We start from the raw sequence: 25,113 nt of genomic DNA on the forward strand, positions 1-25,113 counted from the left end.
TGAGCCACCACCAACCAGCTGAAGTCAGAAGTCTTAAATCAAGGTGCTGTAAGGATTGTTTCCTTCAGGGAGCTCTGAGAGATGGTGGTCCATTTCATGCTCCCAGTTTATCATTGCTGGCAGTCCCTGGCTTGTGTGTGTGTGCCATCCCAACCTGCTTCCATCTTTACGTGGCAATCTTCTCCCTGTGGTTTCCATTTCTCATTCTTTTCTGAGGATGCCAATTGATGGTGCCTTAGGACCCATGTTAATTAGCATACTGCATCTTATCTAATTATGCTCCTACAGATCCCATTTACAAGAGGTCACAAAAGAGGTGCTGTTGATTATATGATTTCAACATGTTTTCCAGACAAATCGATTCAACTCATGACTCTTGGAGTCCTTAGAGAGTTTGACCTATGTTCTAAGGTGATCTTGGACTGAGGGTGAGTCAGGATTCACAAGTCTGCAGGGGAGAAAAGAAAAACCAAAATTTGTCCCATGTTACACTAGCTTGTTATCTTAGTTTTGCTTTCTGTTGCTGCAGTAAAATATGCTGCAACTTAAGGGAGAAAGGGTTTGTCTCACCGCTCATCATTGTAGGGGGTCAAGGTGGCAGGAACTTGAAGTAGCTGGTCACTTCACACCCATAGTCAATATTATATCTATTGAGGCAATAGGTTAACAAGCTGGTGCTCAGCCCACTCTCTCCTTTTCATCCATCTCAGGGCTCAGGTGTGAACTGGTGCCACCCGCATTCAGGGATGGGGGTCTTCACACCTCAGATAACACAAGTAAGAATATCCCTCACAAGCTAACCTAGACAGTTCTTCCTTGAGACTCCCTTCCAGGTGACTCTAGATTGGGATAAATTGGTGGGTTAACCACCACACAAAGGTTCTGTACAGATGTGTCAGCAGTAAACCATCCCATTGATCACTTGTGTGTCCAGCCTGTTAGAGATAACCTAGGGACTCATTGGTGAGTTTCATCCAAGTCACCCAGAAGAAAGGTAGTCTTTTCAGCTAATTGTTTCTTGGAACAAGAATCTGCAAGGTAGGAGGAGGCTTTCTTTCCAGCCACCAGTGTTCCAGGAGTAGAGGGCTAAGGAGTTTATTATGGTCAAGTTCTTTGGCAATCTGGATGGACTTCTGAGTTCTCTTCCTGGAAGGAAGATTCTGTGTTGTGGTTGTTTGGACTCAGGGTCTCACATAGTCCAAATGGGACACCATCCTGCTGAGTCTGAGGATGACCTTGAACTGCCAATTCTCTTATTTCTATCTCTGTAGCTCTGTGGACTCCAGGTGGGAACTAGAGGCAGAGGAAAAGGCCACTCAGGGGTGTTCAGGGGTGTAGACCATCATGACGGGAGTGTAAAGGTGAGAAATGTAGGGTGAGGTATGTTTGGAAGGCAGTGTAGAAAGACTAGACTCACCAAGCCTTGCCTAGATTCCATTCCATTTTCAATGAGAAGCTTGTGGACATTTCTAGGCAAGGGAATGCAATCGTAAAGGCCTTCTGTTGGGAAGATATTATGTTGACAGTGGTATGTGGAAATTCATGAATGAAATGAGGTAATGATTGGTTAGGGGTGGGGTAGATGAAAACATTGTGAGAATTTTTAGCTCAAGGTGTATTCATGCAGTTATCAGATATTACTTTTGTTTTAATATCTGTAATATTAAGATATTTTGTAAAAACCTTTACTAATCTGGTCACTAAGTGCTTTTCTTATGTTTGGAAACACACACACACACACACACACACACACACACACACACACACAACCTTGTGCCCCTTAATTACTTTTATCTATTTTGTATATGTGCTTAGGATAGAGGATAGTTTGTGGAATTCCCTCCTTCTACTGTACGGGAGATGGGAATTGAACTCAGGACACAAGGCTTGGCCACAAGTGATTTTGTCTGACGAGCCATCTCTCTGGTTTCCTGGCCACAAGTAATTTTGTCTGATGAGCCATCTCTCTGGTTTCCTATGTTAGTTTATTCCAGCTCCTGTAAGAAAGCACCACAGGCCAGCTTGTTCGTAAGCAAGAGCTTTGCTTTCTCACTGTTCTCAGGATGCAAGTCCAGGATCAAAGGCTGGTACTGTTGATTTCCTCTGAGGTCTTTCCATGCCTTTCAGGAGACTGCCTTATTGCTATGTCCTAACATGGCCTCCTTCAGTGCTTGCGAGGTCTCACAAAAAGGCCACTGACCCTTTCTTGGTTAGGGCCTTACCTTAATGGCTTCCTTTGTATTTAACCATCTCATGAAATCTTTAAAGATGGTAACATTCTGAGGTACTGGGAGAAAACTTCAACATATGAGTTTTGGAGGATACAGTTCAGTCCGTAACACTTTTCAAGGGAACCTCCCATCACAGTGTAGGGTTGGTGGTTCTTGGATGGTTTGGCAGGATGTCTGTTAGGGAAGCAGAGAGAATTGCGCAGATCTGCACAAAGCACCAAGGCATGTGTCTTTGGGGTGTACCAACTACTCCACCCCATACAGAGATGCTCTGCCTTCATCCCATGGCTCATTTTATCCCCACCAGACAGTGATTGACAACAGCTATTTTTTTTAAAAGAGACAGACTGGTGACTGGAGTTCAATGAGTGACATTTAATCGCTTGGCATTTAAGGAAGTACCAACTATGAGGCCAATGTGGATTGTAGTGATACCCATACTTCTAATTATGATATGAAGGAAGTTTGGACAGAAGAAGACATGAAAAAGTTGAAGTTAAATGGCCAGCATTGAGTTTTGCTCAGCCCTTCTTTCTGATCATTCCCTAGTTACTTTCTACATCTATATTTCTACATCTACATTTTTCCCCTTGGTCTTTCCACCCACAGCTGTGGAAGCAATGTTCTTTCCATGCCCTGTGGAAGATGTGCAGTGCCTGCCCTGTACAGCAGACAGGCTAAGAGGTATATCCCTGTGACTTCCACTCCCAACACCATTCTTCCTGGCTTTGTATTGGCTCCCACAGTCAGTGTGAAGGACTATCACCCTGGTTGTTTCTCTCTTCCTCTATACTTTTTAACAATAAAAGAACCCTTAATTACTTACAGTCCCTATGTTGGGGAAATCTGCCTTTTTGAGACAGGTCTCATGTAACCTGAGGCTGCCCTCAAACATTGATTTGTAGCCAAGGATGGCCTTAAACACCTGATATTCTTGCCTGTTTCTTTCCTGTGCCCCCTGAGAGCTGGGATCACAGACACATGCCACCATACCTAACAGAAATGGGACATTTTAAAAGCTTAAACAGATAAAAAAAAATCCTGGCTTTGCATAGCAAAGAGGGAAGAGGGACAAGACCTGACTCAAGATTTCTGGATTTCAAATATGGGCCATGTTTCTAGTTTAAAGTCTGGTTCTGATCCTCTAGACCAGGTTAATTCGTCATGCTCAGAACAAGTAAACATTGTATCCAAAACTTTTGTTATGACTTTTGGCCAACCTGCGAGGCCACTAATGACTGGAAGGCAAGAAACAACTTTGCCAACTGTCAATAGCCAATGTAAAATTTTTACTAATCCTAATTTTCACATGATATTTTCCTCAAAAATGATAAAATGGTTGGCATTTGAAACCATGATAATGCCATGTGTAACTCTACCTATTTGTTCTTTCCATAAGAATACGTATATATTAATACATATATATTAATACATATATATATATTAAAACTAGATTAAGAGTTCTTGGAAATAAGGTCTCTAAGAAAGTAACAGAGTTTGGTCTGAAAATTACTAAACCTTCAGTGTTGTGCAGCAGTTTCCTCCGTGGAGGGAAGTGTGTTAAGATGTAGGATGTTAAAAGGGATAAAACAACAGGATGTTCTAAGTGGTGTGTGTCCATCCCTCAGGAAGTAAACAACTTCATGACTTCAGGAAGTCCCTGAAACTGACCAGATTCACGATGCTCCTCCTACCCTAAATATGTATAAAGTATAAGGACTGCGGAGAGATACTGCCCAGAATAACAATTTAGAAAAAGTAGTAACCAGGCAAGTTTCCGGAAAGAGGTTCAGACCAACTGAGGTATGGAGAAGGACACAGTCCAATCTATTGAGCTGCCTACAGGTTGTGTAGTGCACATCAGGTTCCATGACCTATCACCCATGCTGGGATAGGTTTTTGGTGATGTGGTTGTCTTTGAGTCATATTGTTCCAATAAGTATAGCCCAGTAAAATTCACTGGATCACCAAGTTGGACTTTGGTGATATTGCACTTCGGTCTGCTGTTTTGGTTCCTTATCTGGAGTAAATAGACATTTGTCTACACCTCTACAGCAGAACATTTAGTCTGCAATCACACACTAAAAATGGCAAGACATAATACTTAATGTTATTTTCATGTGTTTATTTGGTTACTTGATTTTTTCCAAAATCAAAGGACTGGGGATTGGGTTTTTCTGGGTTCTTTATGGGGTATAGAAAATAATGACCAAAATATTAGGAAAATGGGGCTGGTGAGAAGGCTTGGAGATTAAAGGTGGCAGCTGCAAAGCCTGGTGAGTTGAATTCTAATCCTGGGAGAAGTCACATAAAATGTGAGAGCTGACACCAGCGAGTTGTTTGCTGACCTCCATATGTTTGCCATGGCCAATGTGTGCATGTGACACACACACACACACACACACACACACACACACACACACCCCGCACACACACACCTCACATACACACCTCACAAACAAATACCACAGAAATGTAATGCCCCCCCTTTTTTCCTAAGACGTTGACAGACAAAGGGTTCTAGCCGATGTGTGTGTGATAGGGTCTGCCTTTCACATTCCTTCCTGGAGGCTGTGCGTTCTGAAGAACAGTTGCTTCTCAGCAAAGCTAATTAAAAACATTATAATTAATTTGCCATTGTCTAAACTACGAGGAACTTATTTGGAATAATAGTCACAGGTGACAAGACTTTAAATTAAATGGGAAGCAAATCAGTATTTAAAATAGCTCAGTGTAATTAGGTTGCAATTATTTGAATAAATTGGATCCAAATGCTGAAAACTAAACCTGTCATAATCTGTGTGCTAGAATACAAATTTATTGCTACAGAATCAAGGAGCCCCCATCTCCTCCTGCCCTCCTCTCCTTCCACCTTCTTCTTCCTTTCTCTCCCCTCTTCTCTCCTTTCATTTCTTCCACTTCTTTCCACCTTGATTTTTGTTGAGTTTGATAAATGAGATTGAGTGGAGTATAGGCTTTCCTATTCACTGGATTTATTTTTCATGCTTTGAAATTAATGTAAGGTAGGAATACCCACTTTTTTGTCTTTTTAGGCTTCAGTGTGCATATGTTGTATGTCAGCTATGTTCAAGACCCTTTGGGGAAGAAAGTACAAGTTGTTAGATCATGGCTGGAACTATGTAAACCCCTGTATACATAAGCATGCTGTTGGCCTTGGCTATAGACAATCATTGGCCACATAGCCAAGTAAATACTGTAATTTAAAGTATGCTTGCAAGTCTCACTCTGCCTGTGCTAGGCTTTTGTTCGTCACCACTCTGGAGTGTTAGAGGCTACTAACATTATAAAAGTCAGATCTCTATTGGGCCTGAACGTTGCCTAGATTCTAGAGAGTTCCTTCACTTTGTTCATGACAATCTGAGAAAGGAGATGACCCACATACGTCGATGAAAAATATTATTGTTCTTTTCTTTTTCTTTTCTTTTTTTTTTTTTTTTGAGACAGAGTTTCTCTGTGTAGCCCTGGCTGTCCTGGAACTCACTCTGTAGACCAGGCTGGCCTCAAACTCAGAAATCCGCCTGCCTCTGCCTCCCAGAGTGCTGGGATTACAGGCGTGCGCCACCACGCCTGGCTATTGTTCTTTTCATTCCTTGCTTCATGTTCCTTTTTGCTATACTATTTCATTAACCCTTGGAGAGCTTCCTATCTGCTTACAATGTATCTGACCATATTCACCCCTAACTCTTCCCCTAGACTTCTCTCAGACCCTTTCCCTATCCCAACCACCTTCCAACTTCATGTCCTTTTTCTTTCTCTTAAAAATCCAACTAGTTCAATTTATGTTGCCCATATACCCATGGGTATGGGGCCATCCACTGGAGTGAAGTCTACCTCTGGGTGCCATACCCTTAATAAAAACTGACCATTTCTTTCCCAGAAACTACATTCTGTCCATAGTTCTGTAGCTAGGGACTGGAGCCCCATAGGAGCAACAACAACATGAACCACCCAGTACCCTCAAACCTCCCAGAGACTAAACCACCAACCAAAGAGTACACATGGAGGGACTCATGGCTCCAGATGCATATGCAGCAGAGGATGGCCTTGTTGGTCATCAGTGGGAGGAGAGGCCCTTGGTCCTGTGAAGGCTTAATGCCCCAGTGTAGGGGAATGCCAGCACAGGGAAGTGGGAGTAGGTGGGTTGGTACTCATGAATCCCATCTCCTCCATTCTTGAATGTTGATTGGCTTGATCTAGTGATACAGGTATTGTACATGCAAGGACAGCTGCTAGGAGGTCCCCAGGGGAGTCTTGCTCTGTCCAAGACACTATTTTTCTCTGGTCCTCCCTGATCTCTGGCTCTTACAGTCTTCTGTGATAGACTCTGGGTCTTCAGGGAGAAGATTCAAGGTAGACGTTCCATTTGTGGCAGAGACACACACTTATCTTTTGCACTTTGACCAGTTTTGTGTGTTTGTCTTAATTACTCTCTGATGAGTTACTGAGCTGCATGAAGATACAAATTGAGAGGGCAATTTGATACTATGTCCATATCTCAAAATAACAGTAAGTTCACCTAGAGCCTATGAGATCCCAGCTATGGATTCTTGGCTAGATTTATAGTACCAGGTACGTGTTTCCTCCTATGGACTAAGTCTTAAATCCAATCAGAAAGTTGTTGGTTACTCTATAGCATTTGTAATGCTATTGTATCATGAACATATCTTGATACACTCACTGGTCATTACTGTAGCTCACAGGTATCCCATGATACACTGGTCATTACTGTAACTCACAGGTATCCCATGATACACTGGTCATTACTCTAGCTCACAGGTATCCTATGATACACTGGCTATTACTGTAGCTCACAAGTATTCCAGATGAGTAAGACTGTTGATGACATTTCTTCCCTGGAAGATTCCATTGCACCTTCTGGTACTATGAAAGCTACTAGTTTTTATCCCTTCACCGGCAGTGTTTCTGAGGACAAAGGAAGAAAGGTGGGACACACAATTATTCATGAGGCATATTTACCAGTGGTCTGAGTTTGCTGAAATAATGTAGCTATTTGTGGTATTGAACATATTTTTTTTATACCTTGAGAATTTCATACATGTATACCATACATTTTGATAAGGAACTCCACCTCCCTTTCCCATTTCCCCTAGATAGAGAACCTCAGCACATCCTCCTCCTAATGCCATGTCCTCTGTTTTGTGATAATGTACTGAGTCCAGTTAGTATTGGTTCTATGCACCTAGGTTTGGGTCCACCCACTGGACCACGAGCAACCCTATCATCAGCCACACATCCAAAGAAAAGTGTTCCCTTTACTCCGGAAGCCCTCAGCTATCCCTGTTACTGCTTAACTGAGAAGATAATGTCTTGGTAGATTAGTTTCCAATCTTAATAAAGTCTTAAGCAGCCAGCGAGGATGTTAGACTCCAAGTGGCTGTATCGTGGAAATCTCAGGTAACTGCAACTTCAGATAACTGCTTTGGATAATAGTGCTCTGTTCATTTGATTTCCCCAGCTGCCTATGAGGAAGCCAGGAACTCTTTCCCTTCGTTCCTCATTATTTCTTTCCTTATTTCTCATGCATGTGTGTGTGTGTGTGTGTGTTTGTGTGTGTGTACATTCACATGTGTATGCATGCATGAAGAGATCCAACAAGGCTGACACCAGGTGTCTTCCTTGACTCCTCTCCACCTTATATACTGAGACAGAATCTCTCACTTTGAACTCAGATGAGACACTCTAGCTTAGCCAGTCTACCCCTAGGAATCCACTCTCAGCCTGTGCTGGAACTGCTGACGTGGCTAAGCCAACCTCCCTGCCCCCACACCTCATTGCCTATCTATAGTGCTGTGCCTCAAACCTAGGATCTTTTGCATTCCAGATTCACTGTCCAGCCACCAAACAAGACAATGCAGGAAACCAAGTTTGGACTCTTAGCTTTGACCTTTTCTTGTCCTATAGCCTAGAGACAACCCTGCTGTAGATCAGAAGGACCGCAACCCAGGCTTTAGGGTCTGCAGAATTCTCACCCTGCCTTAGGACATTATGACTGCCAATTAAAAAGGCCAACATAGTTAAAGTGGGGAGATGTTCTCCTGCTTCCTGAGCATGGACTTCTGGGAACTTGGTAGCTTCAGAGATTCTTAGGATCCGTTAAGTTGGTTTCTTAAGGTTTTCTGCTGGGTCTTGAGTTTCCAGATTTTCATCTTCAGATGCAAAAGTTGAGTTCCTTGCAGCACTGAACACAACATGATTCTTACTTTGCCCTTAGTTGGCTTCATCTGTGGGGCAGTGCCCATTCTTTAGTGCTAGCATGCACAATTAGGGATCTCAAGCTGAAAAAAAAGACTAAGGAGTCTCAGAATGAATAATAGGCAGTGTTCCTTGTCACTGGATGTGTGCTCAGACTCAGCTGACTGGAAATGCCCTTCTAGGACCTTAAAGGACTGTGAGGAAAAGCTTCCCCTCCCAAGTCCCCTATCATCCAGAAGACTGAGGTGTTGTCTGCTTAAGGGAGGCTCTCGTAAACCATCTTGGTTGTTGCTTCTGTAGGGAGTGTTAATGCCACTGCTTGGATTTCTCACCTCTAAAATACAGCTGGTCCAACCGGCCTGCCAGGCTTATATTTAGATCAAGAGATAATGTTTGCCACAATCGCAGCATCGCACAGAACACTCAACCCTGCAGGGTATGAGAATTTCCATCGCCAATTTCATTTTCTAGACAATGTATAGAGTATGTCATAGCTCATAAATTGAATTGGATAGGACTGTAATTCAGGTTAATGCTATAGTTATATCCTGGAATGTTTGATTTTGCCTTTTTTGTAATAGTAGGCACTAATTGCCAAGTCACGGAAAATGCTGGGGTAGTGAGTGGTCATGCTATTTGGATTTTATTTCTTTACCAGCAAACATTCTGTTTTTAGATGTGATATTTATAGAATGAGCCAATAATTAATCTGCATTGTATTCAGCAAAATTAGATTTTTTTCAAATGGCTTTGTTGGATGAAAATCTTCCCTGAAGAATTGGCAGCATCAGAGATGCTGATAACTGTACCTCGTGGTAGATGCTTTGCAATGCAAATGTTTTAATGATCACAAATGTGATTGGATTTTAAATAGAGCTAGGCTATTGTCTCCTTTTCGTAAGTCACATTGGCTTTGAATATAAAGCACCGCATTTTAGTCTAAAATAATTTTGGTATATTGGAGTAAGTTCTTGTTTATAAGATATAATAAGACTGTTTGGGTCACTTTAAGATTTCTTATTAATGTATCTATTTCCCCCTCCATATGGCCATAGATAGGACAATGAAAATCAATGTCCAGAGTCCTTCAAAGATAGATATTTACAAGCCCAGAGGTAAGGACCAAGGATGCCAGATATTGGTTAAGGCTAAACGGGAATGAAGGGTTTGGTGGCATCCATGTCCTGGCCATTCTGGCAAAGGACAAAGGACAACAAATCTAGAATGTTTCACTCAATTCTGGATCCACGGTAACCTTCAGAGGGACACCTCTCTCAGCGGGCATTTCTGTGAACAGCTAGCTCTGTCCAAGTCTGATGTCAGCTGATGGTTTGTACCTACAACTCTTCTCCTTGACCAAAGAGGAATCCCCGCTGGCTGTAATCAGCCGTGTCAGATGACTTCCTATCAGTGCTGGGGATAGATCTCACCAAGGTTTCTCGATTCATCAGGAATGCTGGGAAAGTCTGATCCCAACCGTAGGTGCAGCTTGTGTTTTATTAACTATTTGATAACGTGAGTGAGCAATCAGAGTCCTCCCACTGTATTGGTGAGACTTTTGAATGTGAGTCCCAGAGTCCCCTTAGCAGAACCTCATAGACCATCCCCATTTCACATAGGGAATCTGGGGAGTTGAGTAGTTGTTATAGTCAAGGATGAGGTCATATGACCCACTGTGCTGGGATTTGATCCAAGATGTGCTGGACTCCACAGCCATTGTCTTCAGATTTCAATGGATACCTAAAATAGCCACACCATGTTTGGTGGACTCCCAGAACCCAAGAGTGGTGGGAGATCAGAGAGTGACAGGCTATGGCGAGAAGACTCATGGTCTGGATAATTCATAGAATAAAATTTATTTTGAATGGTTCTAGATGCCAGGGAGTCCAATATTAAGATTCCAATATTAAGAAGGGAAGGAGGAGGGTTAGAGGAAGAGGGAGAATGGGGGATGGGAGGGAATGCTTGGTCTCTGGGTTTTCTTCTTTTTCTTCTTCTTTTCTTCTTACTTCATTTGGGCCCGTGCCTCATGGATGTGTGGCCCGCATTCAGAGCAGTTACTTCCTTATTTAATCTGCTTTGGAATCACCTTCATGGGTACATTTTAATGAAAGTTTAAGAGTATATTGTCTCACAACAATGATTTTTATGTAAATTAGACATTTCCCCAAACTTTCTATTTCACAGTGGTCTTAGTATTATAGTAACTTTCCCCCCTAAACACCTCAGGCTAAATTATTACTGATAATTTTAATTATTAAACAGTTCCATCCCAACAACTCATATTCAAACCACTTTGTAACCGCTTGAAAGAAAAAAATAGACTGCCATTTCATGAAGTGGCCCAGATTATATATTTATGGGAAGTTTATATGTGTTGGATACTGGGAAGTTTCTCGGTTGATCATCTGATATCAACCTTCATGGGGTATTTGATTTTCTTTTTAAATTAGTTTTTTATTGGTTCTTTGTGAATTTCATATCACATACCCCAGTCCCACTCATCTCCCTGTCCCCTCTTATCTGCCCTTCACTCTTACAACCTTCTCCCCCAAATAACACACACACACACACACACACACACACACACACACACACACACACACACACACATGCGCGCGTGCGCAAGCATAGAAAACACCTCATTGTGGAAACTGCAGAATGTCACATATGTCCCATAGCATGCCCCTCTGTCTACACATCTTTACTTGTAACTACTCACTGCAAAAAGTCATTGGTTTGTTCGACGTCTCTGGCTTCAGTGACACCATCAATACTGGATCCTCACCAGGACTCCTCCTGGTTATCCTGTTGTTGCTCTGTGTCATGGAGATCCTGCAGCTTTGCATCAGTCTGACCCTTTTACAGCTAGCAGAACCATATAGATTTTGGGGTGGCTCAACTCAGAGCCCTGGATATGGGACTGAGTGGTAGTTGAACGGGTTAGGGTGCTGGCTCTTCCTTTTCTGCACCACCAGTGTGGGTTCTCCAGCACTGTTCCTGCTAGACCACCCAATGCAACCACTGGGAGGAGGCAGGGTCAACTCTCCTGCTCTCATGTCCTCAGGGCTGCTCACCTATATCCACCCCTCCAGAGCCAGCTCCCCTGTGCTGTCTCAAAGCACAGGCCCACTGTCCCAGTGCTGCCGCCTGTGAGGGGCTGGGCCAGCTCTCCAGCTCCCACACCCTTGAGACTGGCTCACCTATGCCTTTGCCATCAGGACCTGCTCCACTCTGTGGCCCAGGCAAGGTGCTGGGTCTGCTCTCCTGAGTGCCTCAGCCAGTGAGGGGGCAGCACTAGCTCTTCCTCTCTCATGCCCTCGGAGCCAGACAACAGAGATGGGGGTGGAGGGGAGGGCATCACCACACACACCCATGCCACCTTATGTCAGAAAAATGGCGGAGTCAGCTCTCAGTTCTCATCCTCCAGGCTGGCTCACCTGTGTTCCCACCACCAGGGTTAGCTCCACTGTGCTGCATGGCCTGCAGCACTGCTGCCAGTGAGAAATGGGGCCAGCTCTTCAGAGCACAGTAGCCAGAAAAGGGCCGGGCCAGTTCTGTACAGCCCCTGAACATTCATGTAGTTCCTGGCCACTGGCCCACCAGGGATGTCCTGATGTTCTCTAGTGATCTTGGGATGAATAAGAGCTTTATGTCATCCACAGGGATGGGAAGTTATGTATCACTTACTAAAACGTTTCTCAGTCCCCTGCTGTCTTTTAATTAATGTTTTCATTTAATTGTATGTAGATGAGTGTTTTGCTCCGTGTACATCTGTGCATTGTGTGTTTGCCTGGGGCCCTTGGAGGCCATGAGAGGGTATTGGATGCCTTGGGATTGGAGTTAAAGATGGTTGTGATGTAGAAGTAGGTGCAAGGGCCTGAATCTGGGTCCTCTGGAAAAGGAGCAAGTGCTTTTAACCTCACAGCCAATTCCTCAGGCCCTGCCCCATGCTATTTTTAATATCTTATTATGTCTATTTTAGTAGATGTAAATTCTATGCCTTCTCCTCTGCTGTTTGTCAGTTGGACTTCCCCATTGTCACACATAATAGCTATCACATAACCTTATTCATATGCTGTAGGGATAAGGCGTCTGTCTCTGTTTGTCAAATTACCTTGGCAATACTTTAAAGTCTTGTATGAATTTTGGAACAACTTGACAAATTAGAAAACCAGATAGCAAGTGGGATTTGGGGTGGAATCGTATTGTTTGGCCTTGATTAGAATTCTCATCATATTGCCAGCTGAGCAGCCATGGTAACTGACTCCAGTCAGACTGAACGCCTCAGATATAATACATAGTCAATGGTATCTGCCTCATTGGGCTGCAGGGACGATTAAATGGGCGCATATAGGGAAGGCATTGAAAATGGTGCCAGGTATAATGTAAGTATTTGGAAACCTTAGCTATTAGTATTTCTTGGCTTAAGTCATCTCATTAAAGGAGCCAGGACAATTAATCAAGTCAGTCCATCAAAGGGACTAAGTGGGGCAATCACAAACTTTTCAGACAGACTCCAAGCAAGGATTCTAGATGAAATACATGAGTGTGTTTTTGTGCAGTAGAAGAAGGGTTTTGTTGACCTGTAGTCCACAGTTCCACACACACTGGGTCGTGTTGGAGTCTTGTCTCCTTGCTTGTGTGGTTTGTAGTTTTATATCCTGAGCTCATTGTAAGTGCACATGCACGTGTGTGATAGTCTTGCGTCCTGAGCTATGCCGGCTGTCACCCATCACTCCTAACAGATTTTTAATCTCAATTTCTTGACTTACAGCATCAAGGAAAGGTTGACAGAGATACTCATTCATCTGAAGATGTTGGGGGATGTTAGACTTTCTGTCTTTTTTCTAGTGTCCTTTTTTTTCTAAGCATCTGGGGTGGCCTCTGGATGTTTTACACCATTGCCTGCCTACCTTCTTGTCTATGCTGAGGGTTATATTTCCCATCTCTGCGTGACTTTCCCCTCTCAAATCCCAGCCCTCATAGCTAAGTCTGTTAGCCTTGTGGTTAGCGCAGTGTTCCCGTCAGGTGACTTTCTGGTTGTGAACTCTCCTGTTTTGAAACTTGGGGCTATCTTTAACCCTCCCACCCCTCACCCCCTTTTCAAACTCACCTCTGAATCAGAGCATCTTTTACTTGATTTGATTTTAAACACACATTTTAAAACCAAGATGGATTTGACCATCAGTCAGTCTTTTACCATAGAAGTATCAAATAGTGAAATTTTCCATCAATGAGGGTTTTATCTTATGGAGGTCCATATTATTTTTAGAGCCAAGGCAAGTGGTAGCACCTGTAATCTTTGTTCACTAATGGTTTTTAGAGGCTCAGCTCGCAAGCGTTAGGAAATGAGATCGGCGCCATCAGCATGTTTAAAGCAATTCACAAGGTGCTCTGGGCGCGGGAATGAGTTCACTGGGAAGCCTTTGATTCCATATGGTGAAGCTTTATTGATGATTTTCCCAGTGGGATTTTCTAACCTTCTAATTTTATGTCTTAATTACAAGTGCTAACTATTTGCCTTTTAAAAGAGGTGATTTGAATGATTGGCGCTGTAGATTGTCTTAGAAACCCTGTGCATCTGCTGCATACTTCTGCAGATATTTCATTTATTTATTTATTATTCATTTTACACTACCCCCTCCCAGTCACCTCCTCCCACAATCCTTACCTCCTCCCCTTCTCCTCTGAGCGGGTGCCCGGGGGGGGGGGGATTCCCTACCCTGCTAGTTCAAGTCTCTCAGCAGATATTCTTTAATAGGTGCCGTCTCTACTGATGTGACCCTTAGCGTGTAGTGGCAGGGGCGACCTCTCTGTGCCTCGGAAGAAAACTCCTGGTGTGCAGGTGGAACGTTTTCTCTTCAGCCTCTGTGTAGGGCCATCCTGTGTTCATATGTCTTCGAAGTCAAGGCAACGGTGCCTTTCTGCCTCATCCCTCCTGTCCACCTCTGCCTTGACTCTTGGCCTGCATACTCCTCTCTCTTGGTGACCATCCATGTTGCCTGATTCCATTGCACATGGCTATTTTTAGTTGGTAGGACTTCTCTGGATGAGCTCTTCCCTTCTTATCTCGATTTTAATATAACTGTACTGGATTGTCTTTGTTTTTTCTAACTTTAAAGGATTTAAAGTGCCCCCTTCAGTGTACACACACACACACACACACACACACACACACACACACACACACACACACACACGAGAGCAGATGCTCTTGGCTAGTTGATTTCTTTCCTGCCATATTGAACATATATGCAATTGGGCATCATTGGGCATCTCTAGCTCTCATTGATTTAAAAACAGTCGCTGCTGGAGATCGGGGCCTGCTCCCTTATGGCTCCGTCTTTCTTTGTTTCCTGATTAGTTCTTTGCGTACTGAAGCTGCCGAGGCCCGCAGCACACAGAAGGCTCATCTCCAGGTAAATGAGGTTAGACAACACAGCGACTTGCAGTTTGTCCACAGAGCCACCATTCTGGTACAGCCCCCAAGAGCAGATGGGTTTACAAATTAGAGCAGTCGTTTCCATTTCTGGTTAAAGACTGCGGTGAAGAAAGCAGGGAAAAATTTGCACGCCTGCAGAAAGGAAAACACTCCAAAATGCTCACGCCAGCCAGGCATACAGCACACTTGTCACTTCATGGCTTAAAAACCTTTTCCAGGGGCTGTAGAGGTGGCTCAGGGGTTAAGAGCACTGACTGCTCCTCCAGAGGTCCTGAGTTCAATTCCCAGCCACCACGTGGTAGCTCACAAGCATCTGTAATGGGATCTGATGCCCTCTTCTGGTGTGTCTGAAGACAGCTACAGTGTACTCATGTACATAAAATGAATATATAATTTGTTTGTTTGTTTGTTTTTTGTTTTTTTGTTTTTTTTCGATACAAGGTTTCTCTGTGTAGCCTTGGCTGTTCTGGAACTCACTCTGTAGACCAGGCTGGCCTGGAACTCAGAAATCTGCCTGCCTCTGCCTCCCAAGTTCTGGGATTAAAGGCGTTCACCATCACTGCCTGGTGAATATATAATTCTTAACAACAGCAACAGTAACAACAATAATGCTGCCACCGCCGCCGCCACCACCTTTTCCAAGGTGACCTGCTGACTAGCATCTTCCTCAATTTATTATGCTATTCAGTCTCTCTCGGTCCCTTCCTGGTCCCCACTTTCCAGTGTTATGAATACAAGAGATGCTACTGCTCAGTTTTGCTCTTTGTGTCTTTTTCACACAGTGTAATGAATTTATTCAAACAATTACACAATACTTTTTCCTGGCTGTATAGTATTTTGACACGGGTGTACTGGGGAAGGTTATCTTTCCCTTGGCTTTGGCAGTGCTTACATAGAGACCTGTTTGAGGATGCACACTGAACTGAATGTGCATTTGTTTGGGGGCACGTCCCTATTTATGTATTAAACATTGCAATTTACAGTACAGTAGTGGCCCATGAGGTGGCTCAGGGGATAAATACATTTTCCACAAACTCTGATGACCTGAGTCCGATCCCTGGGTCTCACATGGTATAAGGACAGAACCAGTTCCTGCAGACTCTCCTCCAATCTCCACATACATGCATGGGTAGTTTCCCCCCGCCCCCAGCCATACACAATAAATAAATGTAAAATAACTTTATGGCTAGTATAATACAATGCTAGCTTATTTTGACTTACTAGAAAGGTGAGGGCAAGCACCACTGCGAGCAGCTATAAAGCACGTTGTGCCTCTTCCTTCTCATTCACTCAGAAATGCTTTTGTCCCCCAGCCTCCAAACCAGTGCCCAGCAGAGTGAGAGTCTCGACTTTGTGACTTTGTACTATGTTAACCACAGAATTTTGCTGTGAGGCTTACGACTCTTTTTTTTCTTCAAATAGAAGCTTGTTTAGTGTTTTTAACCAATGGTGACGGCTACATCTTGGCCTGCTTTAGAACTCTAACCCAAAGAGGCGTGTTGAGCTGGATGTAGTAACACACATCTTTACTCCCAGCAGAAGCAGGTGGATCTCTGTGACTTTGAGGCCAGCATGGTCTACATAGTGAGTCCCAGGCTAGCCAGGGCTATGTAGCAAAAGCATGTCTCAAATGTATATTAGTATATATTATTAATTATTACTGTGTGTGTTTGCTTGAATGCTGTGTGTGCATGTGAGTGCAGGTGTGTGTTTGTCATGGCACATATGTGGAGGACAACTTTCAGGAATTTGGTTTTCTCATTCCTTCATTGTTGGTTCTGGGGATCGAACTCCTGTTGTCAGACTTGTAGAGTAAGTGCCTTTCCCCTCTAGCGCTCTCATCGGCCCTGGTTATTGTTTTTTAAAAATCTTCACCTTGTGTCCAGCAAACTTTCTGAAGTCCCACATTCTAATAATCTCTCTGCCTGCGTAATCGTACAGTCTGTGAGTTGCCACCCCTCTTTGGCTGCACCCCAGCTCTTTATTTTTGACTCTCTGTTCCGGCAAGAGCCTTTTGTATGGCTCTCAGTGTCTCGGCCACAGTCAACACCTTGGCTTTGTTCTCAGCTTCAGAGAAAAGCCTTTCAACATTTTACGAATAAAAATTGTCCTTGCTGGGGGCTTTTTATTTTTTATTTTTTTGGGATCAATTTTTTTTTTTAATCAGGTCAAGGAGTCTTCCCAAGGGTGGGTGTGGACCTTACAAGACAACTTCTCAGCAGCCGGTGAGGTGATCACAGGCAAGTTAATTGGCAGTGTGCCTGCAGGCATCGCTTCCTAAGCAGTCTGGGCAGCGAACGTTGACATGCTTCCTGGGTTTATAGGACTGTGAGTTTGTAAAAGCAGTTCTTAAGCATGGTTGGTGCCTCTGATAGGACAGAAACGCATGAACTGGAGCAGAGTGTCAAGATGCTGAGGGAAATGACGGAGTCTTGAGTGACTGAAGGAAGGAAAGTGTTGTTTGAAGCTGGAATGCCCTTGGCACTGTGTAGTCAGGGGGCGGTCCCCCAGGATGTGGCGAGGAATGGAAACAAGGACCAGAGGCTGGGTCAGGTGTAGGAAAAAGCTTCAAGCTGCAATCAATTCCTCCTATGTCCGCAGCTGAACAGGCCTTAATGATACACCAGGAAGACTCTTTACATATTGACCAGACTAGAGTGAGGGCCCGAGAGATTTCAAACTGGTTTCTAGAGGCCTCAGGTTTTAGAAACAAGGGAAAGAAGCCCACAAACTATCAGACACATCAGAACTCGTGTTTAGTGACTTTCTCTTGCGGTCGTGAGTTTGAATTTTACTTCCAGTGTCCTTTAGCCTACTTACAAATGGGGTTCACCTCACAGGCAAGAAGCGGGGAGCCAGTGAAGAACTGAAGGGGAAATTTCAACTGCCCAGCTTGGTCTCGAAATCATTACTGGGTGGGTTGAGAGTTCCTAATACAGAAATAATAGTAATAATAATAATAATAATAATAATAATAATAAATCAAGACACAGGGCTGTGTATTTTAGTAAGGTTTGTACTTCCTGGTTCAGCAAAGTGATTGACTGAGTGCACCTGGTACCGAAGTATGGATTCATTCTCTTTTACTCCTAGTGGGAAACACTTGTGGACGTGGTGTTAGAATATAGTTGAGGACATTACTGAAGGAGGAAGGAAGAATTCCTTTTCAAGACAAAAATGCTGTGACATTTGGACCCTGATTTCATTATTTGGCTGCCTCTCAGCCTGGGGATGCCAGCTGAATTCAAAGCCATTGCTATGGGCAACTCGGACACACGCTAGGAAGCAAAAGATGTTAGGCCTCCCTCTTCCTGCCATTCTGGGGATACTGAGTCTAGGGCACTTCCTTTCCTTGCCCATGGTCACCCACATGAAGCGTGGACTCCAGGCTTGCTCTGACACTCACTCTTTCTCAGCTTCCCACAGCCAGAGCTATGTTTGCCGTGGCTCTATCTTAGCTGGCAGGTGCAGACTCTCTGAGCATTTCCGCACTGCCTGGTTCTTCCCGTCCCTCCTCCTCAGCTGGCCTCTGAGGACAGAGATGCACCTGATTCTTTAAGTTCAGAGCTTTGCCATGCCAGCAATATAAGTTTGGAACTCAAGCCCTCAGGCTGTAATGGGTGTCATGCGCCTGTGAGCTCAGCACTGAGGGGGCACAACGAAGCACTCCCTCCTTTGCTGCCTTCTCAGGCAGTGGCTGCACACTTTACTGTGTGGGTCCAGGATCGTAGATACTACCTGTCTTTAGAGTAGACTGAATGTTATTTAGCCCTTCTACAAACACAGCTATGGGATTACTTAAGGCTTCCAATAATTTCCAATTTACATACCATGCACCCCAAATCAGCTTCTTTTACTCAGTGTCTCCCACTTGGCCTCTTAGAGGCTGCTGGGTGCCAGGCCAAGGGGACATTCTGGGGCTGGGGACATTCACGTGGAAAAAACAGACAGGAAAAGAACTTCACCTCACAGGCTTACAAGATTATAGAGGAAGACAGAAAATGATACTTTTTTTTTGTTTGTTTGTGTTTTTGTTTTTTAAAATGTGATAGAAGATGTCAGATGCTTCACAGAAAATAAAGCAGGAGAGGAGGAGTCACTGACAAGGGATGGGGACTGCAGTACTAACAAGGGTGTGTGGGGAGGGACATCCTTATCAGGACAGTAGTGAGCAAAGACTCACAGGAAACTTAAAGCAGGTGCAAGAATTAAGGTTTTCCAGGCTAAGGGATAACCAATGTAAATAAGGCTCTGAGGCAGGGGAATGCCTGGAGGGCTGGAGAAACTTTGGTCTGTGTCTGGAAATGATGGAGGGAGGAAGGAGCTAAATGAAGAACTGGAGGCAGACCATCCAGGCTGGTAAGAGTCCTTGAAGACCTGGGCTTCTATTCTGAATTAGTTATTTTCTTTAGCGTCAACAAACATCAGTTATAACATAACAAATGTTCCCATCTTGGAGACGTGGTGGCCACACACAGTGTGTGGCAGGTGGACCTTGCCCTCTGTTCGAGGTTACTAGGTCCACCTGGCAGGTTTGATGGGTTGTTAGAACCGTTAGCATTGATGGCCAGGCATAGAGCAGTTCCAGCCACACAGTAGGCCCTCAACCAATAGCCACCGAGTGGTCCTCTTACTATGCCTGTTTTCCAAACATGCATTTGAGGGCTCAGAGGATGGGTGGTGGCTCAATGGGCTACACCAGCGAAATAATCTGAGTTTGAATCCCAACTCCTCAAGCTGTATGGGATGACTTGTTCCTGTGACCCCAGCACTGAGAGGGTACAGACGGATGGATCACTGGAGATTTCTAGCCAGCTAGTTGAGCCAGAACTGGTAAGCTCGTAGGATCATTGGGAGAGTTCATTTCAAAGCATAAAGTGGAGAGTAATGAACGGATGCCTGATGTTGACCTTTGGCCTCCACACACATTCACACACATGTATATGTGGATGCAAATGAACATGTACAAACATATCATGTGGGCAGACATAGATGCACAGAAATAACACATTTGAGGTGGGATTCACAATATGTACTTAATCCCTAATAATTTTTATTGTCTGAAGAAATGGAATACTTATCCTTTGCTTGATTCTAAGGGCATGATAATTGGTGTCACGTCAGTGGAGATGAAGTGCAGGGACCATTCCCGGCTGCGCAGCAGGTGTGGCATTGTGCTGGTTTGTTAGTGGCTACAGTGGCTCTTTTTCCTCCTCGACCCTTAAACATCCCAGCAGTGACACAGATTCAGGGGCATAGGTTGTAAGGATGAGGCAGCTACACTGCAGTCTTCTTCTAGAGCGCTATGTGGCCATTTGAGGGGTGTGGTGGGCATCATACGCAATGGCCACACATCTGGTAGCTTCCCGCCATAGGAAGGTGGGCACATTCATCAGAAGGTCCTTTGGAGGCTACTGACTGCTGTGTCTGATGTCCCACAAAGGACCCTTGGCCCCTCTGAGAGCGAGACATCTCAGCAGTTGGCTGTGAGGATGGAGCTGAGGACCCAGAGCCTCTCTGTCCCTAGAACAGCCATCTCACCTCAACTCCCCCAATTCTTTCAGCTGCTTGGTGGCAGCTTCAGCTTCTGGAATTAATTTCTGTATTGATCCCTTCTGATTTAAATGGAGTTCTGCCTCTTTTGGTCCATGGATCCAATTTTTACTTTGTGACAAGGTCAACCTTGGATGATTTAAACGTTGATTTTAGAAACATGGTTGTAATTGTCCCCTTTGTTCTAAATAATTAAATTCTTCCTTCCTCCTGTCAACCAGTTCTTGAGGTGACACTCACTCCACTGGGCTGCCCTAAAAATAAACTGGAAATGAGCCAACATTTTGACTAAAGATGCAGCTCCTACCTGCCCATCACATGCTGTCCAAATATCAATCAATTCATCCATATTTATTTCTTTCAACGTTTTTTAAAAATCCTTGCCATCTCTCTTGATGTGTTGGAAATAGAGCAATAAATAGGGCACTTGAAAGTCTCTCTCTCTCTCTTCTTAATTGGATATTTTCTTTATTTGCATTTCAAATGTTATCCCCTCTCCAGGTCTCTCCTCCGGAAACCCTTTCGGAAATCCCCTATAGCATCTCCCCTCTCCCTTCTTCTACAAGGGTATTCCCCCACCCCACCCACTCCGGCTTTCCTACCCTGGCATTCCCCTACACTGGGGCAATGAACCCCCCCACAGGGCCAAGGGCCGTTCTTCCCACTGATGTCCAACAAGACCATCCTCTGCCACATACTTGGCCGGAGACATGGGTCCCTCCATGTGTACTCTTTGGTTGGTGGTCCAGTCCCGGAGAGCTGGGGTGGGGGGAGTCTGGCTGGTTGACACTCTTGCTCCCCTCTGGGGCTGCAAACCCCCTCAGCTCCTTCAGTCCCTTCTCCAATTCTGGCCCTCTATCGGGGACCCCACACTCAGTTGGCTTTGAGCATCTGCCTCTGTATTTGTCAGGCTCTGGCAGTGCCTCTTATTCACTGAACTCACTTTTGGGGGGGGCAGAGAGAAAGGATTCTTTTAGATCTCATAGTGAGGAAAGTCTTCACCAAGGGAGAGAACTGAATATGGTAGAGTAGGGAGCCACTGCAGAGTCTGGAGAAGAGACTCCAGGCAGTGTACCAGCAGGTGGCATGGCCCTGAGGTGGGAGGCTTCACAGAGACCTGTAGTTCTCAAAGAAGGCACAAGGAAGGGTGGGAAGGGACAACCTCCAAAGATAGGAAGGGAGTGGATCCGGGAGGGTTTTGCTGTCTTAGAATGGTGAATGGGGCTTACTCTGTGCTTATAGATTATAAATAAAATCATTGTCTGTGTTGCTATCTCTTTGGAGGCTAACCCATGGACTCGTAGAGATTCTGAGTGATATAGTACGGAACTAATGCTGTGGTTCTGGAGCTTTGTTTGATCCAGTTCCCAATCCTTGTCCATCTCTGAAGGAGTCTGTTGGAAGCTGTTTGATGAACATGATTAGGATAAGGAGAGTCATTTTACCACGCAGAATTCTGGCCACAGAAGCTTGTTGGGCAAGGGAATGGTGAGTGCCCTTTGTATACTGTTGAGTCTGCAGCAAATTCTATTCTGCAGTCAGCTCTGAGAAGCTGGGGTGTAGCGGTTGTGATTGAATTTTCCTTTATCACGGGAACAAGTTGTAACTGAATGGTGCAGAGCTCGAGCACCAACCCTGGCGCCCGCTCCAGAGGCGCAGGTGGTTCTTGTGCCACTGATCTGTGGTGTGTTCCCAAGGACCAACAAACAGCCCTTCCGAGGTCCCAACCAAGGAGCCTGACAGCAACACGCACACACTGAAAATGCACACAACTTCCTCTTCATCCCTTCTGTCCACTGCGACTCTGTTTCTCTGCGATGACCCTGCAGAGTGATGGGATCGCAAATGTCACACATCTCTGCTGAAGTTCCTACCACACTCTGTTCCAGCCAGACTATCATAGGAGCATCTGGCCCTGAAAACCATTAATTCAGTAACACTATCTTAAAGATCTGCTCACAGGATCAGGTAGGAAGGTGTGAGCTGCAGGCGAGCCAGAAATGGGACAGCCATTTCTCATTCAGAAATCTTGCAAAGGTTCGGGATGTGAAAAAGATTCCAATTTAGATCCCCGAGGGCATTTGTCAAGACCAGCCACGTATGACAACGTCTTTTCTAAAGAGCCTTGCTTTAAACTTTTTTTATTCAATATATTCTTTACATTTCAAATGATTTTCCCTTTTCTGGCTCCCATCTACCCCTTCCCACTTCCCTGTTCTGGTATTGCTCTACACTGCTGCACTGAGTCTTTCCAGAACCAGGGGCCACTCCTCCGTTCTTCTTGGATATCATTAAATATGTGGATTGTGTCTTGGGTATTCAAAGTTTCTAGGTTAATATCCACTTATTAGTGAGTGTATACCATGATTGATCTTTTGAGTCTGGGTTACCTCACTTAGTATGATGTTCTCCAGCTCCATTCATTTGTCTAAGAATTTCATGAATTCATTGTTTCTAATGGCTGAATAGTACTCCATTGTGTAAATATACCACATTTTTTTGTATCCGTTCCTCCATTGAGGGACACTTGGGTTCTTTCCAGCTTCTGGCTACTACAAATAGGGCTGCTATGAACATAGTGGAGCATGTGTCCTTATTGCATGCCGGGGAATCCTCTGGGTATATGCCCAAGAGTGGTATAGCAGGGTCCTCCAGAAGTGTCATGCCCAGATTTCTGAGGAACTGCCAGACTGATTTCCAAAGTGGTTGCACCATCTTGCAATCCCACCAGCAGTGGAGGAGTGCTCCTCTTTCTCCACATCCTTGCCAACACCTGCTGTCTCCTGAGTTTTTGACCTTAGCCATGCTGACTGGTGTGAGGTGAAATCTCAGGGTTGTTTTGATTTGCATTTCCCTAATGATTAATGATTTTGAACATTTCTTAAGGTGCTTCTCAGCCATCTGAAGTTCTCTCTATGTAGGACACAGGCCCCACGACTGGCTGGCTGGCAGACGAACCACCTATGAGCTTTAAACTTTTTTTGTCTAAAACGTTCTACTCAATGATGTGTTCCTGAAATCTGTGTGGACTGGGGATAAGGGTTGGGGTAGGCTATTTGTTATCATGTTTCTCTTGCTATCTGGGATGAGGGTCCTGCTGGGATGATGGTGGGGAGGGACAAAGGATTATGTGCTCTTCTGCAACTGTGTTAAGAGAGCAGTGCTGGTTGTAACAGGCAGCTCATTTCCTATTAGTACACCATACTCCTTGTGAGGGAATAATTGACCCATTTACTGTCTCCTTTTAGTTTGTTGCAGATCCTTGTGCCAGCAACCCTTGTCACCATGGCAACTGCAGCAGCAGCAGCAGCAGCAGCAGCAGCAGCAGCAGCAACGATAGTTACCTCTGCATTTGCAACGATGGCTATGAAGGTCTTAACTGTGAACAAGCACTTCCCAGTATTCCAACCTCTGGCTGGACAGAGTCCATGGCACCCAGACAGCTTCAGCCTGTTCCCGCCACCCAGGAGCCTGACATAATCCTGCCCCACTCTCAGGCAACAGTGACGCTGCCAACTTGGCAGCCAAAAACAGGGCAGAAAGTTGTAGAAATGAAATGGGACCAAGTAGAGGTAAGAATATTGTAAGGTAAGGATTTTTCACAGGAGAAACCAGAAATGTCAAAAACAATTCCAGTGGGGTTTTAATACAAATAATAAGACAGAAGGCCTTTAAGTTAGTCGCCGAGCAAACCATGCGTGCGGCCTTACATCCACCTTTACTTGTATATGTGACTTTTTGAACGCAGAACTTTCCAGATGCCAGGCAAGTGCTCTGACAAGGTCTAGGTCGCTCGGGCTGACCTCTAACTTGTTACACTGCGCAGGTGAGCATGTGCCCTCCCCCGCACACCAAGTCCAGATTGTACGATGATTTTCTGACAAAAGAAGAAAGGATTCAACAAAAAAAATTAAAAAATGAATTGGATTATTTCCTGGAATAATCTCCACATATATTTCTGTGCATTAATTTGGAATTGGGGAGCTAGTTCAGTCTGTGTGTGTGTGTGTGTGTGTATGTGTGAAAAGGATGTGTATGCATATAGTGAGACCGTGCATTGTTGATCCCATTACCATGTATGGATGAGTGTGGTAGTCCTGTCCTGTCTCAGACAATACTGTTTAACTCGGGTCCTCTGGATCTGGCTCTCACAACCCTTTTACCCCTGCTTCTGTAGGGGTCTTAAGATACAGTCCAGTCTGGCTTGGAACTCACTCTATGGCATAGGCTAGCCTTAGACTTGTGTGGTCCTTCTCAGCATCCCAGGTGCTGGGATTCCAGGCTCACGCTGTCACATCTCGCAATGAGCTTTAGAATTTTTTTAAAATTTAATTTTAATTAAAAAAAGGAAAAAATTCCAATTTTTAGCTATATATATGCTAATAGCTATATGCTAATATGTAGTATATAGTATATAGCTATATATTATATGTAGTATATATAGTATATATGATATATATATAGTATATATAGTACATGCTATTAGCATGTACTAATTAGAGATGATAATGAGTTTATTATGACATTTTTATATACCTGCATAATGTATTTTGCTCATAGTCACACCATTAGTCTCTCTTGGCTCCACCTGTAATCCCCCTCACCATCCCAGCTGTCTCCCGTCTGCTTCCATGTCTGTGTGTGTGAGCC

At 44.3% G+C, this 25,113-nt stretch overlaps 1 protein-coding gene across 1 annotated transcript in view; it reads left to right on the plus strand.

Annotated features, from left to right (window-relative positions):
* Positions 1–25,113, plus strand: part of Dner (delta/notch like EGF repeat containing) — a 295,828-nt gene that overhangs the window by 84,039 nt on the left and 186,676 nt on the right. The window contains exon 2 of the mRNA XM_052192619.1: positions 23,712–24,035. Within this exon, the coding sequence (XP_052048579.1) occupies positions 23,712–24,035 (324 nt within the window). The remainder of the gene's footprint in view (positions 1–23,711; positions 24,036–25,113) is intronic.

This window comes from Apodemus sylvaticus, chromosome 9 (assembly GCF_947179515.1).
Source record: "Apodemus sylvaticus chromosome 9, mApoSyl1.1, whole genome shotgun sequence".
In the NCBI taxonomy this organism is placed as follows: domain Eukaryota; kingdom Metazoa; phylum Chordata; class Mammalia; order Rodentia; family Muridae; genus Apodemus; species Apodemus sylvaticus.